The 23606-nt window shown below is 38.8% G+C and overlaps 1 protein-coding gene across 7 annotated transcripts in view; it reads left to right on the top strand.

Annotated features, from left to right (window-relative positions):
- MARCHF6 (membrane associated ring-CH-type finger 6) overlaps nucleotides 1–23606 on the top strand; it is a 79663-nt gene that overhangs the window by 9619 nt on the left and 46438 nt on the right. For 2 of the 7 annotated variants that reach the window (XR_004183646.1, XR_004183647.1), the window contains exons 1-5: nucleotides 9530–12302; nucleotides 13036–13132; nucleotides 13990–14063; nucleotides 17013–17156; nucleotides 22242–22314. Coding sequence is in view for 5 of the 7 variants with exons in the window: in XM_031666088.1 (XP_031521948.1) it covers nucleotides 12269–12302; nucleotides 13036–13132; nucleotides 13990–14063; nucleotides 17013–17156; nucleotides 22242–22314 (422 nt within the window). In the remaining 2 variants the exon portion in view is untranslated. Of the gene's footprint in view, nucleotides 1–9529; nucleotides 12303–13035; nucleotides 13133–13989; nucleotides 14064–17012; nucleotides 17157–22241; nucleotides 22315–23606 lie in introns of those variants that run through there. The other 5 variants (XM_031666085.1, XM_031666086.1, XM_031666088.1 and 2 more) reach the window with 4 other exon arrangements.

A 23606-nucleotide genomic window follows, 5' to 3' on the forward strand; every position in this document is an offset into this window, starting at 1 on the left:
GAAAACAAATAACTCAGTTTTAAAAATGGTCCAAAGATTTGTATAGACACTTCACTAAAATATATATGTACATGACTATTCAGCATATGAAAAGATGCTAAGCATCATTAGTCAAAACTATAATGAGATAGGACTTCACACCTACTAGGATGGCTATAATCAGAAAGAACAGGTAAGTGTTGGTGAGCATTGTAGAAAAATTGGAACCTTCATTTGTTACTGGTAGGATTGTAAGATAGTGTGACTGATTTTGGTAATTCCTCAAAAAGATAAACTGAATAACCATATGACCCAGAAATTTCATTTCTCGGTGTATACCCAAGATAATTCAAAAAATATATTCACACAAAAACCTGTATATGAGTGTTCATAGCAATATTATTTATAATAGCCAAATAGAAACAACCCAATGTCCATCAACTGGTGAGTGGATAAATGTGGTCCATTTGTAAAATGGAATATTACCCAGCAATACAAAGGAATGAAGTACTGATGCATGGTACAACTTGGATGAATCTCATAAACATTAGACTAAGTGAGATAAGTCAGTCACAAAAGAACATATTTTCTATGATTCTATTTGTGTGAAATGTCCAGAATAGGCAAATCTATACGTAGAGAGATTAGTGGTTGCCTGGAATTGGGGAGAGCAGATGGAGTAGGAAGTATCCACTAATAGTTACAGGGTTTCCTTTTGGGATGATGATGATGTTCTAAAAGATTATGGTGATGGTTGCGTAACTCTGTAAATATACTTAAAACAATTGAACTCTTTAAGTTGGTGAACTTTATGACATAAGTTATATCTCAATAAAATTGTTAATTAAAACTACTGTGAGATACCATTACATACCTATTAGGGTAGCTAAGATGATAATAGAAGTGATTGACCATACCAAGTGTTTGTAAGGATGTAGAGCAGTTGGAATTTTCATATACTGCTGGTGGGAATGTAAAGTGGTACACCACTTCTTCTGGGGAGCAGAAAACAACCTTCCAGGGTACAGGTAAGCCAAAGTTGATGGGCAGGTATACAAAGGGAGTTGAGATATCACTGTGTGTACCTGTACAAGTCCGGGAGTGTGTTGGGTCCTCATCAGCAGGGCTGTATGAAGGTGGTCACTGAAACAAAACTACTGATGGTGTGGCAGGAGCTAGAAAACACCCCTTTCTTCTTTGATATCCCTCCAGCACCCTCCACTGGCAGAGTTTAACTGCCCCTCGCAAAAAAAACAAAAAAAAACAAAACAAAAAAAAACAAGGTTAGTGTACCTATCACTGAACAGGGACTGAAAGGGAGAATTTGGAGTTGAGAAGGGGATACATAGATAACTAGCTCATTACTGCTGAAATTGTTGGAATCATCGCCTGTGCTGCTGAAGCTTGATGTTGGCCACTGCTACTGGCAGAATCTCCACCATGACTTATGCATCTGTTAGCAGGAGTCTGTAGTACCTGCCATTAGCTGCAACTGCTGGTTTTTAGAAACAGAAGTAGAAAATGGTTTCACTGCTTCCCTGCTTCTTTTTTATTTTTATTTTTGAGATGGAGTTTCGCTCTTGTTGCCCAGGCTGGAGTACAATGGTGCAATCTTGGCTCACTGCAACTTTTGCCTCCTAGGTTCAAGCGATTCTCCTGCCTCAGCCTCCTGAGTAGCTGGGATTAGAGGCGCATGCCACCACGCCAGGCTAATTTTGTATTTTTAGTAGAGACGGGGTTTCACCATGTTGGCCAGGCTGGTCTCGAACTCCTGACCTCAGGTGATCCACCTGCCTTGGCCTCCCAAATTGTGAGATTACAGGTGTGAGCCACTGCACCCAGCCTCCCTGCTTCTTATCTCACAGAAGTGCTTGTCATTGACAGACTCTTAAATTAAGCCTAGTTGGCAAGGAGGCCAGAAAGTGCAGTTTTCAGGCTTCCAGGACCAACAGTACAGGTGAATTTTAAATTTAGTAACGATAGTAATCTGGTGAGCTAAAATAAGTACACTTTGGGGTACATAGAGAATTGGAATTTTTAAACTGTGTTTGCAAGACCTAATTCCCAAACCTACATATTTCGTTTATGGGTATACTCTGACCATCAAAAAGGAAATATTTTTTGTAAAATTTGAGCAGTTAAACATTTTTTTCTGCCTGTAATTGTAAAAATAGCAATGAAACACTAGATACTTGGGGACAGGAAAGGAGGAAAAATTACCCATGTTCTCATCTAACCAATTACAGTGCCTATCATTTTTTGCATTTTCTCCTTTAGGGTATGGTGTTTTTACCTAGTTGGAAGTAAGGAAGTGTGGTCATTTAAAAATGTTATATCTCTTTGTATATTAGCAAATTGTGTGTGTGTGTGTGTGTGTGTGTATATATATATAATTTTTTTTTTTTGAGATGGAGTTTTTTGTTTCCCAGGCTGGAATGCAGTCGCGCAATTTCGGTTCACTGCAACCTCTGCCTCCTGGGTTCAAATGATTCTTGTATCTCAGCCTCCTGAGTAGCTGGGATTAAAGGTGCATGCTGCCATGCGTGGCTAGTTTTTGTATTTTTAGTAGAGACAGGGGTTTTGCCATGTTGGCCAGGCTGGTTTTGAACTCCTGGACTCAAGTGATCCATCCTGCCAAAGTGCTGGGATTACAGGCATGAGCCACTGCACCCGGCCTTATATTTGCTATTTTTAAGGGACTGTATACATTCCATATAGTGAATGTGCACCATTTATATAGCTGCTTCCCTATTTTGGGATATATAGGTTATCTGCAGACATTTTGAGTAATATTTTTAATATATTTTCAAAATTGTCTACTATAATTGTAGCTACCAATTGTAAAAATTTTATTGATAATTACATATTAAAAATTCCTTGTTTACTTCAGGCCGATGAACAGGGTCAACATTAACCGTTATATGTGGCATACTGCCATGCTTATTACTTGAGACCGTCACTAGGACAGTTACTGCTGTTATTGAGACTGTCATTACGACAGTTACTACTGTTACTACTTAGAGTAACATTATGAGACTGAGTGAAAAGAGATGAATGTGGAAATGAAAACTTAAGACAAAAGAAACTCTTAAAGGAAGGGTCCAGGGGAAGAAAAAGAGGGCTCCCTGCTTCTAGTGAGCAAAGGCAGCAGCCTACCTTCCACAGCCCTTTGTATTTATTGGGTAGAAAGAGCAGGGGGGAGGTGGTAACAATTGGTCAGCCGCTTAATTGATCACAGGTTCATATTATTACTAACAGGCTTCAGATGTACCTAATCACAAGCAACACTGCGCTTGGGGCGTGACTGCCCTCAGCATTCCTTCTGGGTGGCATAGGCAGTTTGTCAGTTTGCCAACATTCTGCGTTTATGACAACAGTTTGCTGTTTACTCTTATAGCCTCCGGTGGTATACTGAGTTGATCACCACCCTCAATCTTTCGGCCTCCAACAGTTATAAATCGTGTTGATGGCTTATCCCTTGGTATATGGTATGATATAATATGATACGATATGATAAAAATGCCACTTTATGTGATTTTTCCTTCCCAAAACGCATAGCCCCTAGTCTATTCATGAATCATGCAATTTCCAATAAAGGGACATTCTACAGTATACCTGACCACTACTCCTTAAAATTGTCAAGGTCATCAGAAACAAGGAAAATCTGAGAGACTGCCTGAGTCCAGAGGAGCCCAGGGAGACATGACAACTAAATATATGTGGATCCTAGAACAGAAAAGGGACATTAGGTAAAGACTAAGGAAATCAGAATAAACCGTGGATTTGAGTTAATGACAATGTATCAATATTGGTTAAGTGTAACAGAAGTGTAACAAATCCTACTACTAAGACCTTAATAGTATGGGTATTGTGTGCTGGGTATATGGGAACTCTGTACTCTGTTCATATTTTCTGTAAATCTAAGACTGTTCTAAAAAGTGAAGTCTGCTAGTAATAAAAAATAATCCTTTGTATATTAAATTATCACTAATTTATCACCAGAAGGGAAGTGGAGAGATTTTGAAGTCTTACATCAAAGAATTTTCAAGATAGATAATTGCTTAAGAGTTATAACATGTACCCCAAAACTTAGAGTTTTATTTTTTTTCTTCGTACTAGGCACTTAGGATAAATTATTGAACTGTACTGTTGGCTAGAAAAACTTTGATGGAATGGGCTGACTTCCACAGTAGGCTCTAATTTGATAACCTCCTCTCATTGGTTATTGTTTTCTTTCTTTCTTTCTTTCTCATCTCCTGGGCAATCTCCATAAGAATTTGAAAGATTACTAAGGATTTGAAGTTTTTTTTAATTAAAAAAAAAAAAAAAAACACTGTTGTTTATTGAGCCAAGCTCTATGGTGGAATCTTTAAAAGGTATGTGTGTAAAGACATTAGGTATCAAACACAGCAACAAAAATTGCTACAGGATTAAATAGAAATATCCCTTTCAAAACCAGGAAGAGCTTTTCCATTTTGTTTCTAAGTTGGTTTGCATTCATAACAAGCAAGATGCATTGATTTTACTTTGGCATGAGCAAGATTCATAATTTTACTGCATATGAGTCTGATGAGAGGGAGCCTCAGTCTGCCACGGAACCTACTTCGTGGTTTATGTTTTAGTAAAGGACTTTAAGCTGAGCCCTGTGTAGACTTCACTCTCTTTTTGTAGCCTTGGCCTTGTTGCTCTGTTGATATTTTGGGTGGTGGGATTGGAACTAGTATACAAAACAGGCTGTTCTTTTTTTGACTTTGTATGTTTGTAATAGTCGTACTTGCTTCATGTTTTTGCAAAGCTGCTAGGATTCTGTATAAAATAGGATCAGCTAAGTTACGTCGTAGTCACAAACTACCCTAAACCTCAGGAGCTTAAAGCCTCAAAAGGTTAATCACTTCTTGGCCAGGCACATTGGCTCACACCTATAATACTGGCAGTTTGGGAGGCCAAAGCCAGAGGATTGCTTGAGCTCAGGAGTTCGAGACCAGCCTGGGCAACGTGGTGATAGTGAGACCCTGTCTCTACAAAAAATAAAGAAAAATTTAGCTGGGCGTGGTGGTGTGCGTGTGCAGTCCCAGCTGGGAGGCTGAGGCAGGAGGATCACTTGAACCCAGGAGTGCTTTTTGTTTGTTTCTTTTCGAGATGGAGTCTTGCTCCATTGCCCAGTCTTGAGTGCAGTGGTGTCATCTCGGTTTGCTGCAACCTCCGCTTCCCAGGTTCAAGCGATTTTCCTGCCTCTGCCTTGCGAGTAGCTGGTACTACAGGTGTGCACCACCATGTTCTTTAGCAGAGATGGGGTTTCACCATGTTGGCCAGACTAGTGTCAAGCCCCTGATCACAAGCAATCTGCCCACCATGGCCTCCCAAAGTGTTGGGATTACAGGTGTGAGCCACCGTGCCCAGCCAGGAGTTTGAGGCTGCAGTGAACTATGGTTGTGCCATTGCACTCCAGCCTGAATGGCCTGGATGACAAAGCAAGTCTCTGTTTCTTAATTAAAAAGAAAAAAAAAAGATTAATTTTCCAGTGTGGGTGGAGGGGGAAGCGCTTTTGCTAACTGTAGTCACTGAGGAACCCAGCTTGATGGAAGCTCCATCCCTTACTGCATGCTTCCATGCCCGTTGAGGCAGGGAAAATGCAGCGTGATGAATTGTGTTTATTGGCTCTCAAACACTTCTACCAAGAAGGGATACTTGTCATTGTACCTCATATTTCATTGACCAAAGTAAGTTACACGTCCATGTCTAATTTCAGAGGTGGCAGGGAAGTGCAGTTCCAGCATATGCCCAGAAAGTGGAAAGTGAGAAATATTTGGTGACCAATGCTGATGATTTCCAGTCCCTAACAACATCAGTTTTTGCCCGGTTGGATGAAAAATGTGCTTATTGGGTATACACTTCAATCTACAGTTTCATTAGGTGACATTTTAGAGAGGGAACAAGTATTTTTTTTATGTCATCATTCTTTCTTATTTGTTCTTTCTTCCCACATGTTTGTGTAGACACTACTGTAGAAGGCCTTTCTGTTTCATTTTTCAAGTTAAAGTATAATTTACAGTAAAATTTACCTTATTTAATACCTATTTTGACAAATACATGCAGTCATATAGCCAGCACAGTCAAGATATAGAATAGTTCCATTACCCCCCTCCTCGCAAATATCCTTTACCCTTTTATGGTCAAATTTATCCCCATTTCCAGCCCCTGGCAACTACTGATCTGTTTCTGTCCCTATTGTTTTGCCTTTTCCAGAATGTCATAAATAGAACCATATAGTATATAGTCTTTTGAGTCTGATTTCTTTAACTTAATATAATGTTTGAGGGTCATCCACATCATTGTTGCTTGTATCACTAGTTCATTTCTTTGTATTGCTTAGTGTTTTATTGTAGGGATGTACCACAGTTTATCTGTTACCCAGTTGTGGAATTCTTGAGTTGATTGTTTCTAGTTTTGGGGAATTAAGGATGAAACCATTATACATACTCACATAGGTTTTTGTGTGAACATAAGTTTTCATTTTGTCAGGTTAAGTGTAAGTAGGATTTCTGGATTGTATGGTAAGGGTGTTTTTATTTTCATTTCTTTGCCCTTTCAATAGGTATGGGGGTATCTTACTGTGAATTTTTTTTTTTTTTTTGGAGACAGGATCTTGCTTATCACCCAGGCTGGAGTGCAGTGGTGCAGTCATAGCTCACTACAGCCTCCAGCTCCTGCCTTAGCCTCCTGAGTAGCTAGGACTACAAGCAGGCGCCATCATACCCTGCTAATTTTAAAATTTTGTTGTAGATATCTGGGTCACCCTATGTTTCCCAGGCTGGTCTTGAACTCCTGGGCTCAGATGATCCTCTTGCCTCAGCCTCCCAAAGTGCTGGGATTACAAGCGTGAGCTACCATACCTGGCATTACTGTGATTTTTATTTAAAAATTTGATTGTGGTAAAGTATATGTAATAAAATATACTATTTTAACTATTTTTGAGTATATACTTCAGTGGCATTAAATACACCTTGTTGTGCAGCCATCACCATCTTCTTGTGATTTAAATTTGCATTTCTTGAATGACTTTAACATTAAAAATTTTTTATTCCTCTTTTGGTGAGTGTGTTCAGATCTTTTGCTGATTTTTTTTTTAAACCATTTTCTTTCTTTCTTTCTTTTTTTTTTTTTTTTTTACCTAGCCCAGCACGAAGATTTTTTTTTTTTTTTTTTTTAGTTTTCTTATTGTTGAGACCTTGATTAGCAAACTGAACAAAGAATTTGAACAGATAATTCACGGAGAGAGAACTTGGTAAACTGTGGAAATGTTCAGGTTGGCAGTAATAAAACTACTTTTTAATTAGGTATACTACCTGTTTATGTTTTATCTTTATATTTCAGTAATATATGTTTTACTGGAGGGAGCAGTCTACTGTGCGAGTGCGAGAATATGATAAAGTTGGAGGAGCAGATAAATAGAGTATTGACATTATGAGAAAAAAACATTCAAGATAACCTGATTGCTTGATGAAGGTAGTTGGGAAGAAGCATGATACGGTCAAAAGGAGAGTACTTTTGGAATTGGGAGCTAGTTTTTAATCCTCATTTGGTGCTTGCTTGATAATTACTTGGTTCTCAGTAACTGAAGTAGAATTAGCTATCCTTAAATTTCCAGCCAGTTTTCTGGAAGTGTGACAATTCAGTAATATGCTAGATCTCTTGCATACTGCCTTCTCCTTAGTCTTGTGTGGCCTTAGGCGTGTTATATTACCCTGCCCCTTTCAACCTCAGTTTCCCAAACTGGGATTGGTATTGTGAGGAGTAAATGATGGAATACATTCAGAGCACTTAGAACTGTGTGTAGAGATGGTAGGTGTATTAGTCTGTTTTCATGCTGCTGATAAAGATACCTGGGACTGGGCAATTTACAAAAGAAACAGATTTATAATGTACTTACAGTTCCATGTGGCTGGGGAAGCCTCACAATCATGGTGGAAGGCAAGGAGGAGCAAGTCACTTAATAGGGATGGTAGCCGGCAAAAAGAGAGAGAGAGAACTTGTGCGGGGAACTCCTGGTTTTCAAACCATCAGATCTCGTGAGACTTACTCACTATCCCGAGAACAGCACTGCAAAGACTTGCCCCCATGATTCAATTACCTCCCACCAGGTCTCTCCTACAACACGTGGGAATTCAAGATGAGATTTGAGTGGGGACACAGCCAAACCATATCAGTAGGTAATGAAATAAAGGGTAGTTCCTAACTGATGCCAAAGTAACAAATGAATGTTGTGCTTTTTTATACTTTTTTTTTTTTTTTGAGGCAGTGGTTAGTCTTTTAAAACGCCTTCATTAAAGTTTCTAGTACATTATACCAAATAGAAGTTAAAAGACACGCAAGTAGCTGCTGGCTGGCATCTATAGTCACAGCTATTCAGGAGGCTGAGACAAGATGATTACTTTAGGCCAGGAGTTTGAGACCATCCTGGGCAACGTAGTGAGACTCCATCTCCTAAAAAAATTAGCCAAATGTGGTGGTGTGCTCCCGTAATGTCCACTCCCCACAGAGATTTTAAAATAGCAATTTTTATTGCTGCCAATGTGAGTAGGCCAAAAAAAAAAAAAAAAGAGACATAGAGACATGGAAGATCAAATGCCAGTTAATTACTTAAAATTAATTTTGAGAATATGAAAACATCATTTTGGATTTTGATGTTTTCTGTTCCATAATGGAGCAGAAAGTTAATTTTCCTTTTCCTTATATTCCTTTTTCTCCTAAGACCCAATTGAGGGGGGAGAAAACCCACAGCATCTTGAAGATCTTTATTCTTTTATCATGTCTGTGTACTATTGTTAGTGGATATAATGCTTTATGAAATGTGATCATTTCAGTAGTTTTGTAAAATATGTTTTGACTTAAAAGCATGTAGCAATAGTGATCGTTAATCCATTCATTAGAATTTTTTGTACTTCATTATACAATTGACTCTATGCGAAAATAGATACTCGGGAGATTTTAAAGAGTTATTAATACTGCTTGGAAATAATGATATGTTAGAATTCCCTTCAGGATTTTTTTTCCCTACTTGAGACCTAACCTGTCATTGTTTTCATATAATCAAATTAAAGTAACACATGGATTAATGCACTTGTTCTTCTTCTTGACAAACTCCTTGAAGAACAATTTTGGAAGTATTTATTAATTTGCTTTAAAATAACAGCACTCATTATGTGTTAATATAAATACTATTTTTCACGAAAATAACTATTCCAGACCCCCAAAATTGATGAGGAAAGTGGATTTGTTTTATATTTGCCAATCTCTTTAATACCTAGTTTAATGAGAAGCAGCTGGGTCTTTTCATCTCTAGTGCATTCATTCTGTTGTCTCATATAGCCTCTAGTAAATACCACTGCAAACTGGCAAGACAATAAGTGAAAAAGAAGTCTTAGGAGCTGGGCATGGTGGCTCATGCCTGCAATCCTAGTGCTTTGGGAGCTGAGATGGGAGGATTGCTTGAGGCCAGGAGTTGGAGGTTACAGTGAGCTATGGTGGTGTCACTGCACTCCAGCCTGGGTGACACAGCAAGACCCTGTCTCTTAAAAAAAAAAAACTTAAGTGTTACTAGGATAGTAGTTGTGTCTTTGCATTCTCTGAGTGAGAAACTTGGGATCCCAGTTCTCTCCTCTAGGCCAAGCAGAGCCCTGGGGCTTGATTTTAGAGTTGTTGGGTTTGCTTAGTATGTTGTTTCTTGGTTTGTCATTCAGAAGGACAGGGGTCTTCTGAAAAATCAGTGCTCTAATTCATGTGTATGTCTGCATACTTCTGAGTGGAGATCCGTGTCTCTCTCCCTACTCCACCTATCCTGTTCCACCATTTGCTAGCTGGCCATCCACTTGGAGTGAGCAGTGCTTCCTGTGGGTGAGTGTACCCTGGAGTTTGCCATTGCTTTGGTCCCGACCACAGCTTTCTCAGGCCACGCAGGGCTAAGTTGCCTAGGTGGCAGTGTTTTGTATCATGAAATGAGCTCACCATGTGACCAGTTCTGTACCCATGTGGATATCACTCCACCTGTTGTCCTTGGCATCTCACAGGCAGCAGCGTGCCAACAGGACTATCTTTACCATACCCCAGGCCGTAGTCAATGGCCTACCAGTCACGATGTTCCTGGAGGGCAGCGTCCCATGGGTGGGACACCCTTTGCCATGCTGTGGCTGCTATACCCTACTTCCTACTTGCACAGCCATCCGAGTGTGGGCTAGGGAGCCCAGATCCTATGCCTGGGACCTGTATATCCACACTTGCACCCACCTTCCCTGGTAGATCCTACAGGAGTAGCACATGCCAGTCTCAAAGGTTAATCCACAGTGGTGGTGTGAATAGCTGGATGGGGGTTCAGCTTCTACATAGATAACTGGTTATTGTAGAACTGATCTACACCTGCGGCTGCTGTGACTCTGGTGATTCTAGGTAACCTAGATCAATCACATTTTCCCCCCACCCCTGCCAAGGCCCTGTCACTCTTAGGTGGCTGTTATAGTGCCTGCTGAGGCGACTACTGTGACCAAGAATCTTAGTAATAGGGAATCTCAATTTGGTTCTGCAGAGAGAGCCTGATAAATTAATATCCTATCTAAGGAACGCAGCAGGCGCACAAATTACCCACTCCCAACCCTGGAAGATAATGATTAAAACAACATGGAACTCTTTCAAGGCCCTGTAGTTGGAAAGAGTCCACTTTAAATCCTTTAAAGAGAATCTATTGCAGGGCAAGCCTGGTGCTGGCAGCCACGGTAATCCCACTTTCAGTGTGGTGTGCTGAATTTGTGGCCATTAAAATGCTTGTTCTTGGATCTTAGGTGCTGCCGGGGTCCATTGCAAGAAAGTCCATGCCTCTTGCCTTTTGGTACCTTCCGGGCTCTTCCCTGAGTTTCCCTGGAGCTGAAGTGTGCACTTGAAGAAAATTAGTGTTCAAAGTAGTGTGGGCTACCTGGATACTGCTGGTGGGAATCTTGGAATGGGAGTGTGGTTCTATTTTGTTTGTGTCAAAACTTTGAGGAAGCTGATTAAGCAGGGCAGTTGGGGCATTAGTATTGCACCGCTAGGACTCAAATTCTGGGCCGGTAGTAAGACTAATCAGAGTGAAGGCTTTTGCCAAGGATGTTTTCATTAACCAAGGATGAAGGTGAAAGTAGGAAGTTTAAAGAAGTTCAGGTCCTGTGTAGTTACGAACATAAATGTGATGTTGACCACTGCATTAATGCCCATGACCCACTAGCAGCTTCCAGGAAACCCTTTGGGTTGTGGTAGGAGGAAGGTCTGTGTTCAAAGCTGAATCTGAAAGGCAGCAGCAGTAGGGATGGCATAATTCTACTCAACATGAGCAACCTTACCTGCTTCCAGCACAGACAGGATTGTCCCATTGATAGTTGTTCTGTGGATGGGGGTGCATGGCTTTTCTACTCGATGAAGAGATTTGACTGGTAGTTAATCGATAACCAGGAAGACTAGCATGCTAACCAGTTAGGCGAGCATTCAGCATCCCCCAATTCAGACAAATGACATTCAGCCATCTGAGATTGAGCAGTTAGACTCTGGATCGCCCAACTGGTTAGCACACTAGTCTCCTTGGTTATCTAGTCACCAGACGGATCTCTCCACCAGCCTAGAAAAGGCATGCACCCCCTCCCACAGAAGAGTAGCCACAGGTCTGTGATGCTCTTAAATGCCTGGAACCACGCACCACACTGCTCTCAGCATGTGCTCATTTGAATCCGATGGGTGCCAGAGACCCATTAAGTCCATTAGTGATGCGGATCGGGATTGTAGTAATTCCTTGTTAAGGAAGAATTCCCCGTGAGAGAGCAGGCCAAAAGTATGCATTAAGTTTCTGCTGATTCTCCCTTGATAGGCCACTAGGGATTGGCTCCTGGCCCTGACGCATAGCTGAGAACTGTCGAAAATAAAAGTTATAGCCAGGGTTCCCTAAGTGGACCCAGGTAGGAGCTTTAGAGCGAGAGTGCAAAGGATCAGTAGCGGTTCCTCCACCGTCGTGCTGCTTCGGGGCCACTCCAGGCAGGAGGACAGGCAAATGTGCCCCTAGAGCCTCGTAATGCTGGGCATGAGGGGTGGGCTGCGGTCCAAGGACCCCTTAGCACTGGACTCCTGTCCCTTCTGCTTAAGGTGGCTTCCGGCTCATCTCTCTGTGGCTTGGTGCTTTTGTGGCTTTGGGGTATCCCCTCCCCCAACCAGTCCTTGAAGTGTGTGTGTGTGTTTCTGTGTCTGTCTACTTCACACTCTTGTGGGGTGGGACGGCATGAAAAGCATGTCTTCTAACTGCTGTTACTGTGGTGAGTCCTCAGATGTGTTTTGTGGAGTTTAGGCTGTTAGGACTTTAAACCATTAAATTGTTAAGACTGGAGGCCAGGCGCCGTGGCTCACGCCTGTAATCCCAGCACTTTGGGAGGCCGAGGCGGGTGGATCATGAGGTCAGGAGATCGAGACCATCCTGGCTAACACGACGAAACCCCGTCTCTACTAAAAAATACAAAAAATTAGCTGGGTGCAATCGTGAGCGCCTATAATCCCAGCTACTCCGAGGCAGGAGAATGGCGTGAACCCGGGAGGTGGAGCTTGCACTGAGCTCCATTGCACTCCATTGAGATCGTGCCATTGCGCTCCAGCCTGGGTGACAGAGCGAGACTCCGTCTCAAAAAAAAAAAAAAAGACTGGAGTTTAAAACTGTTAGGATGCCAATGGTGACCTGATTTTACATATTTCTATTATTTGTTGTGGAGAGTGCAGTTTTAAATAAAATCATCTGTTCCTGTTATTTCAACTTTGGTTTATTTAAAAGCTGTTATACAAAGGAACAACTTTTAATACATTATTTAGGAAGTTTTTTCGTTTTAAATATACACTTGAATCGCAACTTAATCACAACTTTCAGTTCTCCATGCTATTAATGTTTTGTCAAGTGATAGATTCTTGCTTTAATGTCCAATATTTTGGTTTATGCTTGTCTCTTGTTTTTTTAAAAAAGTTATAAGCAAAGGAAATTCAATTTTCCTTTTTCATTGACAGACATATGTAGAGTGTGTCGGTCGGAAGGAACACCTGAGAAACCACTTTATCATCCTTGTGTATGTACTGGCAGTATTAAGTTTATCCATCAAGAATGGTAAGTCATACTTTTAGAAAGTTGTGTAAGTCGGAGCTTCAGTTTTGTCATGTATACAGTAACAAGGATCATTTCAATGTACTTTCTCTGTAATTATTTTTAAAATTTTATTGTATTGTCCCGAGCACAGGAAACTAAAAAAGCCCTTTTATTGTAAAATTTCAAAAATTTGGAAAAGAAATTATCCATTAATTCTTAATACCATGGCTGTTATTTTGGTGTATCCCCTTCCAGGTACACGTGATTACCCATTGTTATTTCTACCATGGAGAGCTTATTTTGTTCTCCGAAAGTGTTATGATTTTCTAGTTTTGCTTGGCATAATAGTAGCTTACATTTATGAATAATTTTTTGCCAAGAACTATTCTTAGTGTTTTGTACATCTCAACTCACTTAATTCTTATAAGAAAACTGTGATGAGGTAGAGTGTTATTATTATGCAGATGAGGAAACTGAAGCATAGGAAGGTTAGATAACTTGTCCTAGGCCACATAGCCAGCCAGTTAGTGGCAGAACCAGAATGCAGACCTAGCTACCAAGTACCAGTATTATCAGACCAGGATTAAAACTGATGTTGATGCTTGGAGATTCTTTCATATTCATTTTGCTTTGAGGAAATCACAATTTTGATTAATTGAACCTTTTTTAATGGTAGAAAAATGTGGTGTTTTTATGTCTAGCTGTTGTAGTTTTTTATTTTTAGAAGGCGGTTACAAAAAGTTGAGTATTCTAAATTTGAAAATTTTGAAACTAAAAGCTCTGTGATATGTACATTTTTAATAAAAACAATGTTTTCAACAAAACTGTAGGTTTCTTTGTTGTAAACTCTGTACTTATGAATCTGTTTATAATTACAGCTTAGTTCAGTGGCTGAAACACAGTCGAAAAGAATACTGTGAATTATGCAAGCACAGATTTGCTTTTACACCAAGTAAGTTCTTTAGACCTTTTCACTGCATTTGTTTGGTTATCACTCATGGCATAAAGGTGTTTAGATCAGTTGACAGAGGAAGGGGGAAAAAGTGTTTAAGTACTTTAAAACAACTGTTTTCAGCTTGATTGTCTTTGATAGTAATAGGAAGTATTGATATTTTATTTAGGAAAATATTTTAAAAAACTGTATGCTCTCTTTTATCACACACATGTTTGAGATTTAATTTGTGGGTTTTTTTTTTTTGTCTTTAAACATTTTTTTACTTTTAATTATAGAAAAGTTCAAGGCCGGGCGCGGTGGCTCAAGCCTGTAATCCCAGCACTTTGGGAGGCCGAGATGGGCGGATCACGAGGTCAGGAGATCGAGACCATCCTGGCTAACACGGTGAAACCCCGTCTCTACTAAGAAATACAAAAAATAGCCGGGCGAGGTGGCAGCGCCTGTAGTCCCAGCTACTCGGGAGGCTGAGGCCAGAGAATGGCGTGAACCCGGGAGGCGGAGCTTGCAGTGAGCTGAGATCCGGCCACTGCACTCCAGCCTGGGCGACAGCGCGAGACTCCGTCTCAAAAAAAAAAAAAAAAAAAAAAATTATAGAAAAGTTCAAACACATGTAAAAATCTAACAAGTCCACGTGTACCCATCACTTAGTTTCAACTCACAGCCAGTCTTGTTTTACACATGCTCTTGTTGCCTGCCTCTTTATCCTTTTATTTTTTCTCCATTATTTAAAAAATAATTCTACCATTTATAATTTCATCTGTACATATTTCAGTATGTATCTCTAAAAGGTAAGGGTTCTTTTTCAAAGACGTAACTATAATACTGTTATCTACCTAGAAAAATTAATGATGCCTTGATTTCATCAGATACTCACTACTCTTCAAATTTGGACTATATTTTGAGTTAAAGTTGTGTAGGTTAGAATAATAGCCATAAAACTTAAAAATAAAAATAAATAGAGTTGGGGGGGGGGTCTCACTATATTGCCCAGGTTGGTCTTGAACTCCTGGCCTCAAGCAGTTCTCCTGCCACAGCCTCCCAAAGTGTTAGGATTACAGGCTTGAGCCACATTGCCTGGCCAAATAAAGTTTTAAATTACCGTTTTTTTCATGAGACTAACTTTTAAGGTCAGTATTTCATAAGCCTTTATAAAATATTTTGCAACCTTTAAGGTTTTAACTATAATTCCTGTGCCTATTAATACTTAATATGCTTCATGTTAAATAAGTAGAGGACTGTGCTGGCAGATTATTAAGTATTTGAAGCATAATTTTTCATTCTGGGATGCCCTACATTGCCTTCCCTTACAAAGGATTTTTGTGTTTTAGTTGTGTGTGTGTGGTTTCCTTTAAAGCATCTTGAGCTTCTCAATATAAATGCTGTAAATTAGTGTTTTACTTTGTTTTTATTTGATGAGTATAAATGATTAAAGTTATTACACTTTCACTTTTGGAGCTGTATATTCATCTAAAAAAGTCAATTCTGTTATTTTGTAGTAATTAATTTTCTGTAGTACATAAAAGCTGTACAGCTTGTCAAGATTCATAGGAAACTAAGACTAAATAGTTAAGTATCTTCATGAAATTCAGTTGATAGGAAATACGTGGCCTTTTACTTTGAGGCCAGAAGCAGCTTTTTTTGTACATTTTAATTTTCATTTGGTAGTTATATTCTCTATTTCTTTTATGTTTTCCAAAAAACCTCTATTATTACTGGTTTTAATGACTTACTCTTGTATGCCAGATATCCTATGGAAGTCTATGATCTGTGGGCATGTGTCATTAAAAGTTGCTATTTGTGGCCAGGCGCTGTGGCTCACGCCTGTAATTCCAGCACTTTGAAAGGCTGAGGCAGGCAGATCACCTGAGGTCAGAAGTTTGAGGCTAGCCTGGCCAACGTGGTGGAAACCCTGTCTCTACTAAAAATACAAAAATCAGCCAGGTGTGGTGCCAGGCGCCTGTAATCCCAGCTACTTGGGAGCCTGAGGCAGGAGAATCACTTGAACCTGGGAGGCGGAGTTTGCAGTGAGCCGAGATTATGCCACCACACTCCAGCCTGGGCAACAGAGTGAGACTCTGTCTCAAAAAAAAAAAAAAAGTTGCTATTTGTTAATTGTTTATTTCTCAATGTTTATGGGTGTGAACCGTTTTGTGATAGTGCTCTTAAAAATTTTAGATCATTGCTTTTAAACCCTGATATATCATAAGTTCTTGTTTTGGCCTTACTGGAAAAAGAAGTGTGTGTTTTTCCTTTATGTTCTTTCCGAGCTACCTGTGGTAGAGCTTTTTAATAATAAACAGTGGTTTTTTTACTGGAGCCATTTTAAAAGGGAATCCTAAAATGTGGCAGAACCTTTCTTTTTCTGAATGTGTTGAGCCACATTTCGCAGAGTAGTGGGAAGATCTGAATTTATCATTTGAAATTTTAAGTATTATGCTAACATTGGGAAAGTGGCTAACAAATGTCAGTGGGATGTTTGCTCCCACGTGAAATGATCTGCCGCAGACTGTTGTGCTTTTTGAGTGCTATTTAATGCTTATATTTGGGGGAGTGTTGATGGCATGTTTTCAGTCTCATCTTTTGCTCCTGTTTGCTTTATTATATCTCTTATAATTTGGGAAACCAGATGATTATATTGGTTGAATGTTAAAATATGTGTAAATGGGCCTTGTACGAAGTTTATGGCTATTTGCAAGGGATGTGAACATCTGTTGAATTTTTTTTCCTGCTCAGAGGCCTTTGTTGATTTCCACGTTTCACACGTGATTTGCCTCATAAATGACTTCTTGGGTAAATGTGATATTGTAACTATTTGTTTTATTTCTTTTAATAAGAAAAAAATTAAGCACAAGGCAAATATTGAAAGTTTAATGTCTATTTTATATTTATGAATTAAGCTATTTTCAAATCTTCATGAAATTTTAAGTACTTTTTTTCTGCTTATAGTTTATTCTCCAGATATGCCTTCACGGCTTCCAATTCAAGACATATTTGCTGGACTGGTTACAAGTATTGGTACTGCAATACGATATTGGTTTCATTATACACTTGTGGCCTTCGCATGGTTGGGAGTTGTTCCTCTTACAGCATGTGAGTATTCATGCCTCTTATTGGAGTTATTTAAACATTGCATAACTACTTGATATTGTAAAGCAATATTGCATCATATTATTATTTGATGTTTAGTTATTTGATGTCAGAATGTCACGTATTAGGAAAGCCTTATTTAGAAGATGTTCATCTGAACTAAGAATGAGTTTAATAGGTCAGTTTCTTGAATGAATATGGGAAAGAACACAGCATACAGAATGGCTAACCATGAAAGTTCATGAATGCATTGAAAAAATCAAATCATAACTGGATTTGAAGTGTACTAGAGCTTTCAAGGACTGCAAAAGATGGCCGGGCATGGTGGCTCATTCCTGTAATCTCAGCACTTTGGGAGGCAGAGGTAGGCAGATCACGAGGTCAGGAGTTTGAGACTAGCCTGGCCAACATGGAGGCTGAGGCAGAAGAATTGCTTGAACCCAGGAGGCGGAGGTTGCAGTGAACTGAGATTGCACCACTGCACTCCAGCTTGGGCAACAGAGCAAGACTCTGTCTCGGGGGAGGGAAAAAAAAAGGACTGCAAAAAATGAATTCTTTTGGGATTCCACAACCCTCCTTTAAAAAAATACTCACATGGCCGGGTGTGGTTGCTCACGTCTGTAATCCCAGCACTTTGGGAGGCCGAGGTGGGAGGATCACTTGAGGTCAGGAGTTCAAGTCCAGCCTGACCAACATGGTGAAACCCCGGCTCTACTAAAAATACAAAAATTAGCCGGGTGTGGTAGTGTGCACCTGTAATCCCAGCTACTCGGGAGGCTAAGACAGGAGAATCACTTGAACCCGGGAGGCAGAGGTTTCAGTGAGCTGAGATCACGCTACTGCGCTCCAGCTTGGGCAACAGAGTGAGATGTCACCTCAATAAAATACAAATAAAATTAAAATAAAATTAAAAAATACTCATACATGTAATGGTCCTAAATAATTGGGAGGCTTATCTTTCAGATATAGGAGGCTCTTTGGGAGGTTGATGTGCTAATCAGCCCCCCTAATCAATCCAAAGAATCCTCTTGGATTCTTTGTTGTTCTTATAGACATGGAGAGAAGTATGTAGTATATGGGTGGCAGAGTATATAGATAAGATTCATTAAACAAAATTTTAAATTAGCGTAATTAATATCTTCATGTCTCCTTAAAATATGGTAAAATAATGTTGATTACCTATGGAAATGAAATTCTTGGAAGATACACCAACTAGCAGAATATAGGTACTGTTGAAGAGTGAGTTAGCTAGAAAATTGTATGAAGGAATTCTCCCAGGATGAAACTCAGAGGGACAAAGTAGTTATGAGAAATAAATATAGAGAAATGGAGGCTAATCTAGTCGTTTCAGTATCTGTCTAGTAAGTAGTTCCACAAGGTAAAAGAGATAGTGGAGATGAGGAAACAATTGGTGTCTTTTAGATTGAAAGAGAAAGCTGACCATGGTAAAGGAAAAGTCTCATGAACCTAGACATATTCTCAAGTTTTCCAGAGCTGGGTAATGTGGCGATGGTGATAGAGGTATAGAGATTGTGTGCTTCCAGATTATCCTACAGAGTAAAGAAAATCAGAGTGGCATCAGACTTAAAATTAGCAATGTTGAATGCTCGAAGACAGTGGAAACTCAAAATTTCATGTTTTTGAACCTAAAATTCCCTTCCTGCAAATTACTCTCAGATGGAAGGACAAACTACAGATGTTTCAATAGATGCGAGAGATTGGAAAATTTACCACCTTAAACCTTTTTGAAAAAACTGAGGATATACTCTACTAAATGAGCAAGGAATCAAAGAGAGAAAGATGTGAGATTCAAAGAAGTGTTTCATATAGCTAAGTCTCGATTGTTAATCTACAATAATTAATAGTTTTTGGGTAACAGCGTGGAACTGAAATTCCAGATGATCTTAATGTGGGAGAAATTGTGACAGGAACATAGAAATTCAAGCTTTTAAAATTGCTTATCTCATTTGTGGGGAGATTATAGATGTTCTAGATGTAGGTAGAAAAATAGAGCATAACTGTGCATTAAAAATGTAGACTAGACTCACAACTACCCAGAATTAGACTCACAACTACATTGTTTCATTATTAATGACAAAAGTGCCACCACAGATCAGTGGAAAAAAGATGGTTTTTTCGGTAAATGGTATTGCAACAACCAGATGGCCATACAGAAAAAAATGAATCATACCATTACTTCAACCTAACCCAGAAATTAATTTGAGATAAAAGCCTGAATGTGAAAGTTAAAAAGAAACTTCTAAAGTAAAATATAGGAGAATAAGCATAAAAGAAAATATTAGTAAGTTGAACATAATTAAAGTTAAGAACTTATGTTCATCCTTAGACACTTTTAAGAATAAAAGGCAATTTAATTCTGGCACGCAAAAAAAATAAAAATAAAAATAAAAAATAAAAAATTGAAAGGCAAACCAAGCCATAGAATGAGCGAAGATATTTGCAGTACACATATCCAACAAAGGACTTGTATCTAGAGTATATAAATCAATAACAGAAAGGCAAACACATCTCAGTTAAGCAGTGGACAGAAGGTCTAAACAGGTATTTCTGGAAAAACAGCTAAATATACTAAGCTCTCCATGTCTGTGGGTTCTGCAATGCTAACTGTGGAATTTGAGCATCTGTTTATTATTGAGGAGATTCCTGGAACCCATTCCCCATGGATACCAAGGGATGACAGTAGCCAATAAACACAGGAAAAAGTGTTCAGCATCATTAGAGAAATGCAGAAGGAGGGTGACTAAAAATAAAAAGAGTAGACAGTGCCAAATGTTGCTTAGGATGTAGAGCATCTAGAACACGTGTACAGTGATCGAGGAGGAGTGCATATGTTATAACCACTTTGGAAAACTGGCAGTATCTGCTGATGCTAAATATTGTATACAAATACCTTATGATCTAGCAGTTCCATTCTTGGGAATATAACTAACAGAACGAGAAGTTTCTGTTCGCTAAAGAACATATGTATAAGAACGACCACAGCATTTTTATTAATAGTACTTAAAAACTGAAATCAGTCAAATGCCTATTAATAGTAGAATGGATACATTGTGGTTTATTCATGCAGTGGAATACTACATAGCAGGGAAAAAGAGCTGACTATTGTGACATGGAATAACATGGATGAATTTTACTTCTTTGACAAAAAACAAGCCAGGCACAAAATTGTGTGATTGCATGTGTGTGAAATTTTAAAACAGGTTAAATTCATCTATAGTGATAGAGATCTGAATAATGGTTACCTTTTGCAGGGGCTTTTGCCTCGGAAGAAGCTTGAGGGAGCCTTCTGGGGAGCTGGAAGTGTTGAACATCTTGGTTTGGGTGGTGATTACCCAAGACATGTATATTTTAAGAATTCACCCATCTGTACGCTTAAGATTTATGTAAAATGTACTTTAATAAAGACATAACAAAACTCAAGGGCAACAGCTAGAAGACTAGAAATAGGATGAGTAGGAAACAGCAAATAAAATTTGGAAATTTCAAACAAAGGCAGGAAAGGAAGGGAAGGCGGAGGAAGTAAGTAGGGAAATAAAATTAAATACGTCTGTAATCATCAGGGATTAGATTTCTCTGTTACGAGAGAGCTTCATAGATGTGTAGGTATAAAACTTACATTACTACAAGAGATAAATACAAAGCAGCACAGGTTAATGCTAAAGAGATACAAAAATAGTTTTGTTAGCAAATGGCTAACAAAAAGCCAGAGCAATATTAATCAGCCAGATATCATTCAAATGCACTAAATGGGACAAAGCATTATATTTCCTATCAATAAAAGGCATAATCCACTAAGAAAATAGAATTAAAGAACGTTTATACACCAGAAAACTGGGCCTTGAAATACATAAAACAGTCACAGTCATAGTGGAAGACTTACATGCCTCTCTGAAATCAGTAGATGAAATAGGCAAAAGTAAGGACTTATAAGATTTAACAGTTATTAATCACAAGCTTGTTTTCTGTTCTGACTTGTTTATATATAGATACGCACAATTTAAATTACATCACACGATACATATTCTGTAACTTTTCTCTTTAGCTTAGCATCGTATTCTGGCGGTCTTTCCATGTAAGTGAGTGTTCTGCTGCCTTTTTTTTTTTTTTTTTTTAAACGGTGCACAGCACTCTGTAGTAAGAAGGCCTATTGCATATGAATTCATTTACCTGTCTAAACATTTGGTTTGTCAGTTTTACATTGTTACAAGCATACTTGCGTGAGTATTTTATAAACACATGTAAGTAATTTCTATTACAGAAATTCTTTTCCTACCTTTCCATTTTGACTTGTTTTTGAAAACAGCCATTGAAGTCACTGAAAATCTGAACTGAAGTCTCTGATACAAGGCTATATAGGGAATGCTTAAGCTAATACACAAATACTGGTTTGAAAGAAAGCCTCAGGTTTTTATTCTTGTGCCCCATTTTCAAATCTGTGGTCTGTTATCTCATTCTGTCTAGAATTCTGCCTTCCTAACTAAAAGACTTTCTGCCTTGATAGCAGTACATTCACCCAAACTTTGTTTTTCTCTAAATGGCCAGAATTTAGAGTAATATATTCTGTATTTTAGAGAACCTCTGAATCTGTGCTTTTAAAATACTGATTGTCAGGTTGCCATTTATGGCATTGCAGTACATACTGTACTGAAAAATTCTTTTAATTTCAAAGACTTATATTTCCAAAACTGAAACATTTTATTGTCATGAGCAGACTTAATGAATTTTGGAATTCTAGAATTTAAAAAATTCTTTATATTATAATTTTGGAGATCTTTACTTTAGATTTTGCTTTTCAAATATCTAAGCTCATTCAATTAAAAAAAAAAAGTAAACCTAGAGAGAATCTAAGCACTAAACATGATTGTGTAACATTTACTCTTGATTGTCACTCTATTTGTGCTTGATCATGTTTTTAAAAATTTAATATTTTGAGACTTAGGTTTGTAAAGACTAAATGTTTATTTCAGTGGCATTTGTGGTGTTCCACTTTACTTCTGCTTTCTTGAGCAGCTATATGAGTTCATGATGCGAGTTGTGACTGTATGCCATCATGCTCTTTTTCGGTAGGCCGCATCTACAAGTGCTTGTTTACTGGCTCTGTGAGCTCACTACTGACACTGCCATTAGATATGCTGTCGACGTGAGTATTGAACCTGTGTGATGAATGTTGCATGATGTAGATGATGCTTGCTTTTTTCCTTGCATATTTGTTTTTATTATAATTTGTAAATTCTTCTGTTTTGAGAAAAAATAATTTATGTCTATTACACTAACAGTTTTAGCTGCAGTAGAAGTAGCTGATAAATGTAAATGACATTTCTTTTAAAACATACCTGTTTCATGGGACTGTTTTGTAATGATGGGATGACTTTTCTTTCTTTTTTTTTTTTTTTGAGATGGAGTCTTGTTCTGTTGTCCAGGCTGGAGTGCAGTGTTGCTATCTCGGCTCACTGCAACCTCTGCCTCCTGGGTTCAAGTGATTCTTCTGCCTCAGCCTCCCTGGTAGCTGGGATTACAGGCGCCCGCCACCATGCCTGGCTAATTTTTGTATTTTTAGTACAGACAGGGTTTCACCATGTTGGCCACACTGGTCTCAAACTCCTGACCTCGGGTGATCCACCCGCTTCGGGCTCCCAAAATACGTGGATTACAGGCATGAGCCACCACGCACAGCTGGGATGACTTTCTAAATAAGCTGTCATGCAGTTTGAGATATATGCTACTGTCTTATGTTCATAAGAGTTTTTTTTTTTTTTTTTTAATGGAGCCTCACTCTGTTACCTATGGTAGCGTGCAGTGGTGTGATCTCTGCTCACTGCAACTTCTTCCTCGTGGGTTCAAATGATTCTCCTGCTTCAGCCTCCTGAGTAGCTGGGATTACAGGCGTGTGGTCCCAAGCCAGGCTAATTTTTAAAAAATTTTTAGTAAAGATGGAGTTTCACCATGATAGCCAGGCTCGTCTCAAACTCCTAACCTCAAGTAATCTGCCCACCTCAGTGTCTCAAAGTGCTGAGATTACAGGCATGAGTCACTGTGCTTGGCCAAGAGTTCATTTTAATATGTTTTTAACATGCACATTTGAACTCAGATTTATTTTTTAAATGTTTTCCATGATTATTAGAATATAAATGCTAAAAACTTGCCTGTAGTTACTCTACTATATCTTGACATTAAGCATTGTTGCTTGCCTTATATTGGCAGACTTCTTTTTGCCTCTGACCTGATTGGTTTGAGGGTCACCTGAATTGCTTTCAATAGACTATTCATTGACTACAGAGGACCACTGGAAGCCTAGTGGCGCTAGTCAAACTAGATTACAAACATGGCTTGGTTTTATAGTCCTAAGCTGCCTTTTACAGTTTGAAAAATTGAGCCAGTTTTTCTGATAGCAGTTGTGGCCATACTACTTTTTTTTTGAGTAATATTTTGTAC

This window comes from Papio anubis, chromosome 5 (assembly GCF_008728515.1).
Source record: "Papio anubis isolate 15944 chromosome 5, Panubis1.0, whole genome shotgun sequence".
Taxonomy (NCBI): Eukaryota; Metazoa; Chordata; class Mammalia; order Primates; family Cercopithecidae; genus Papio; species Papio anubis.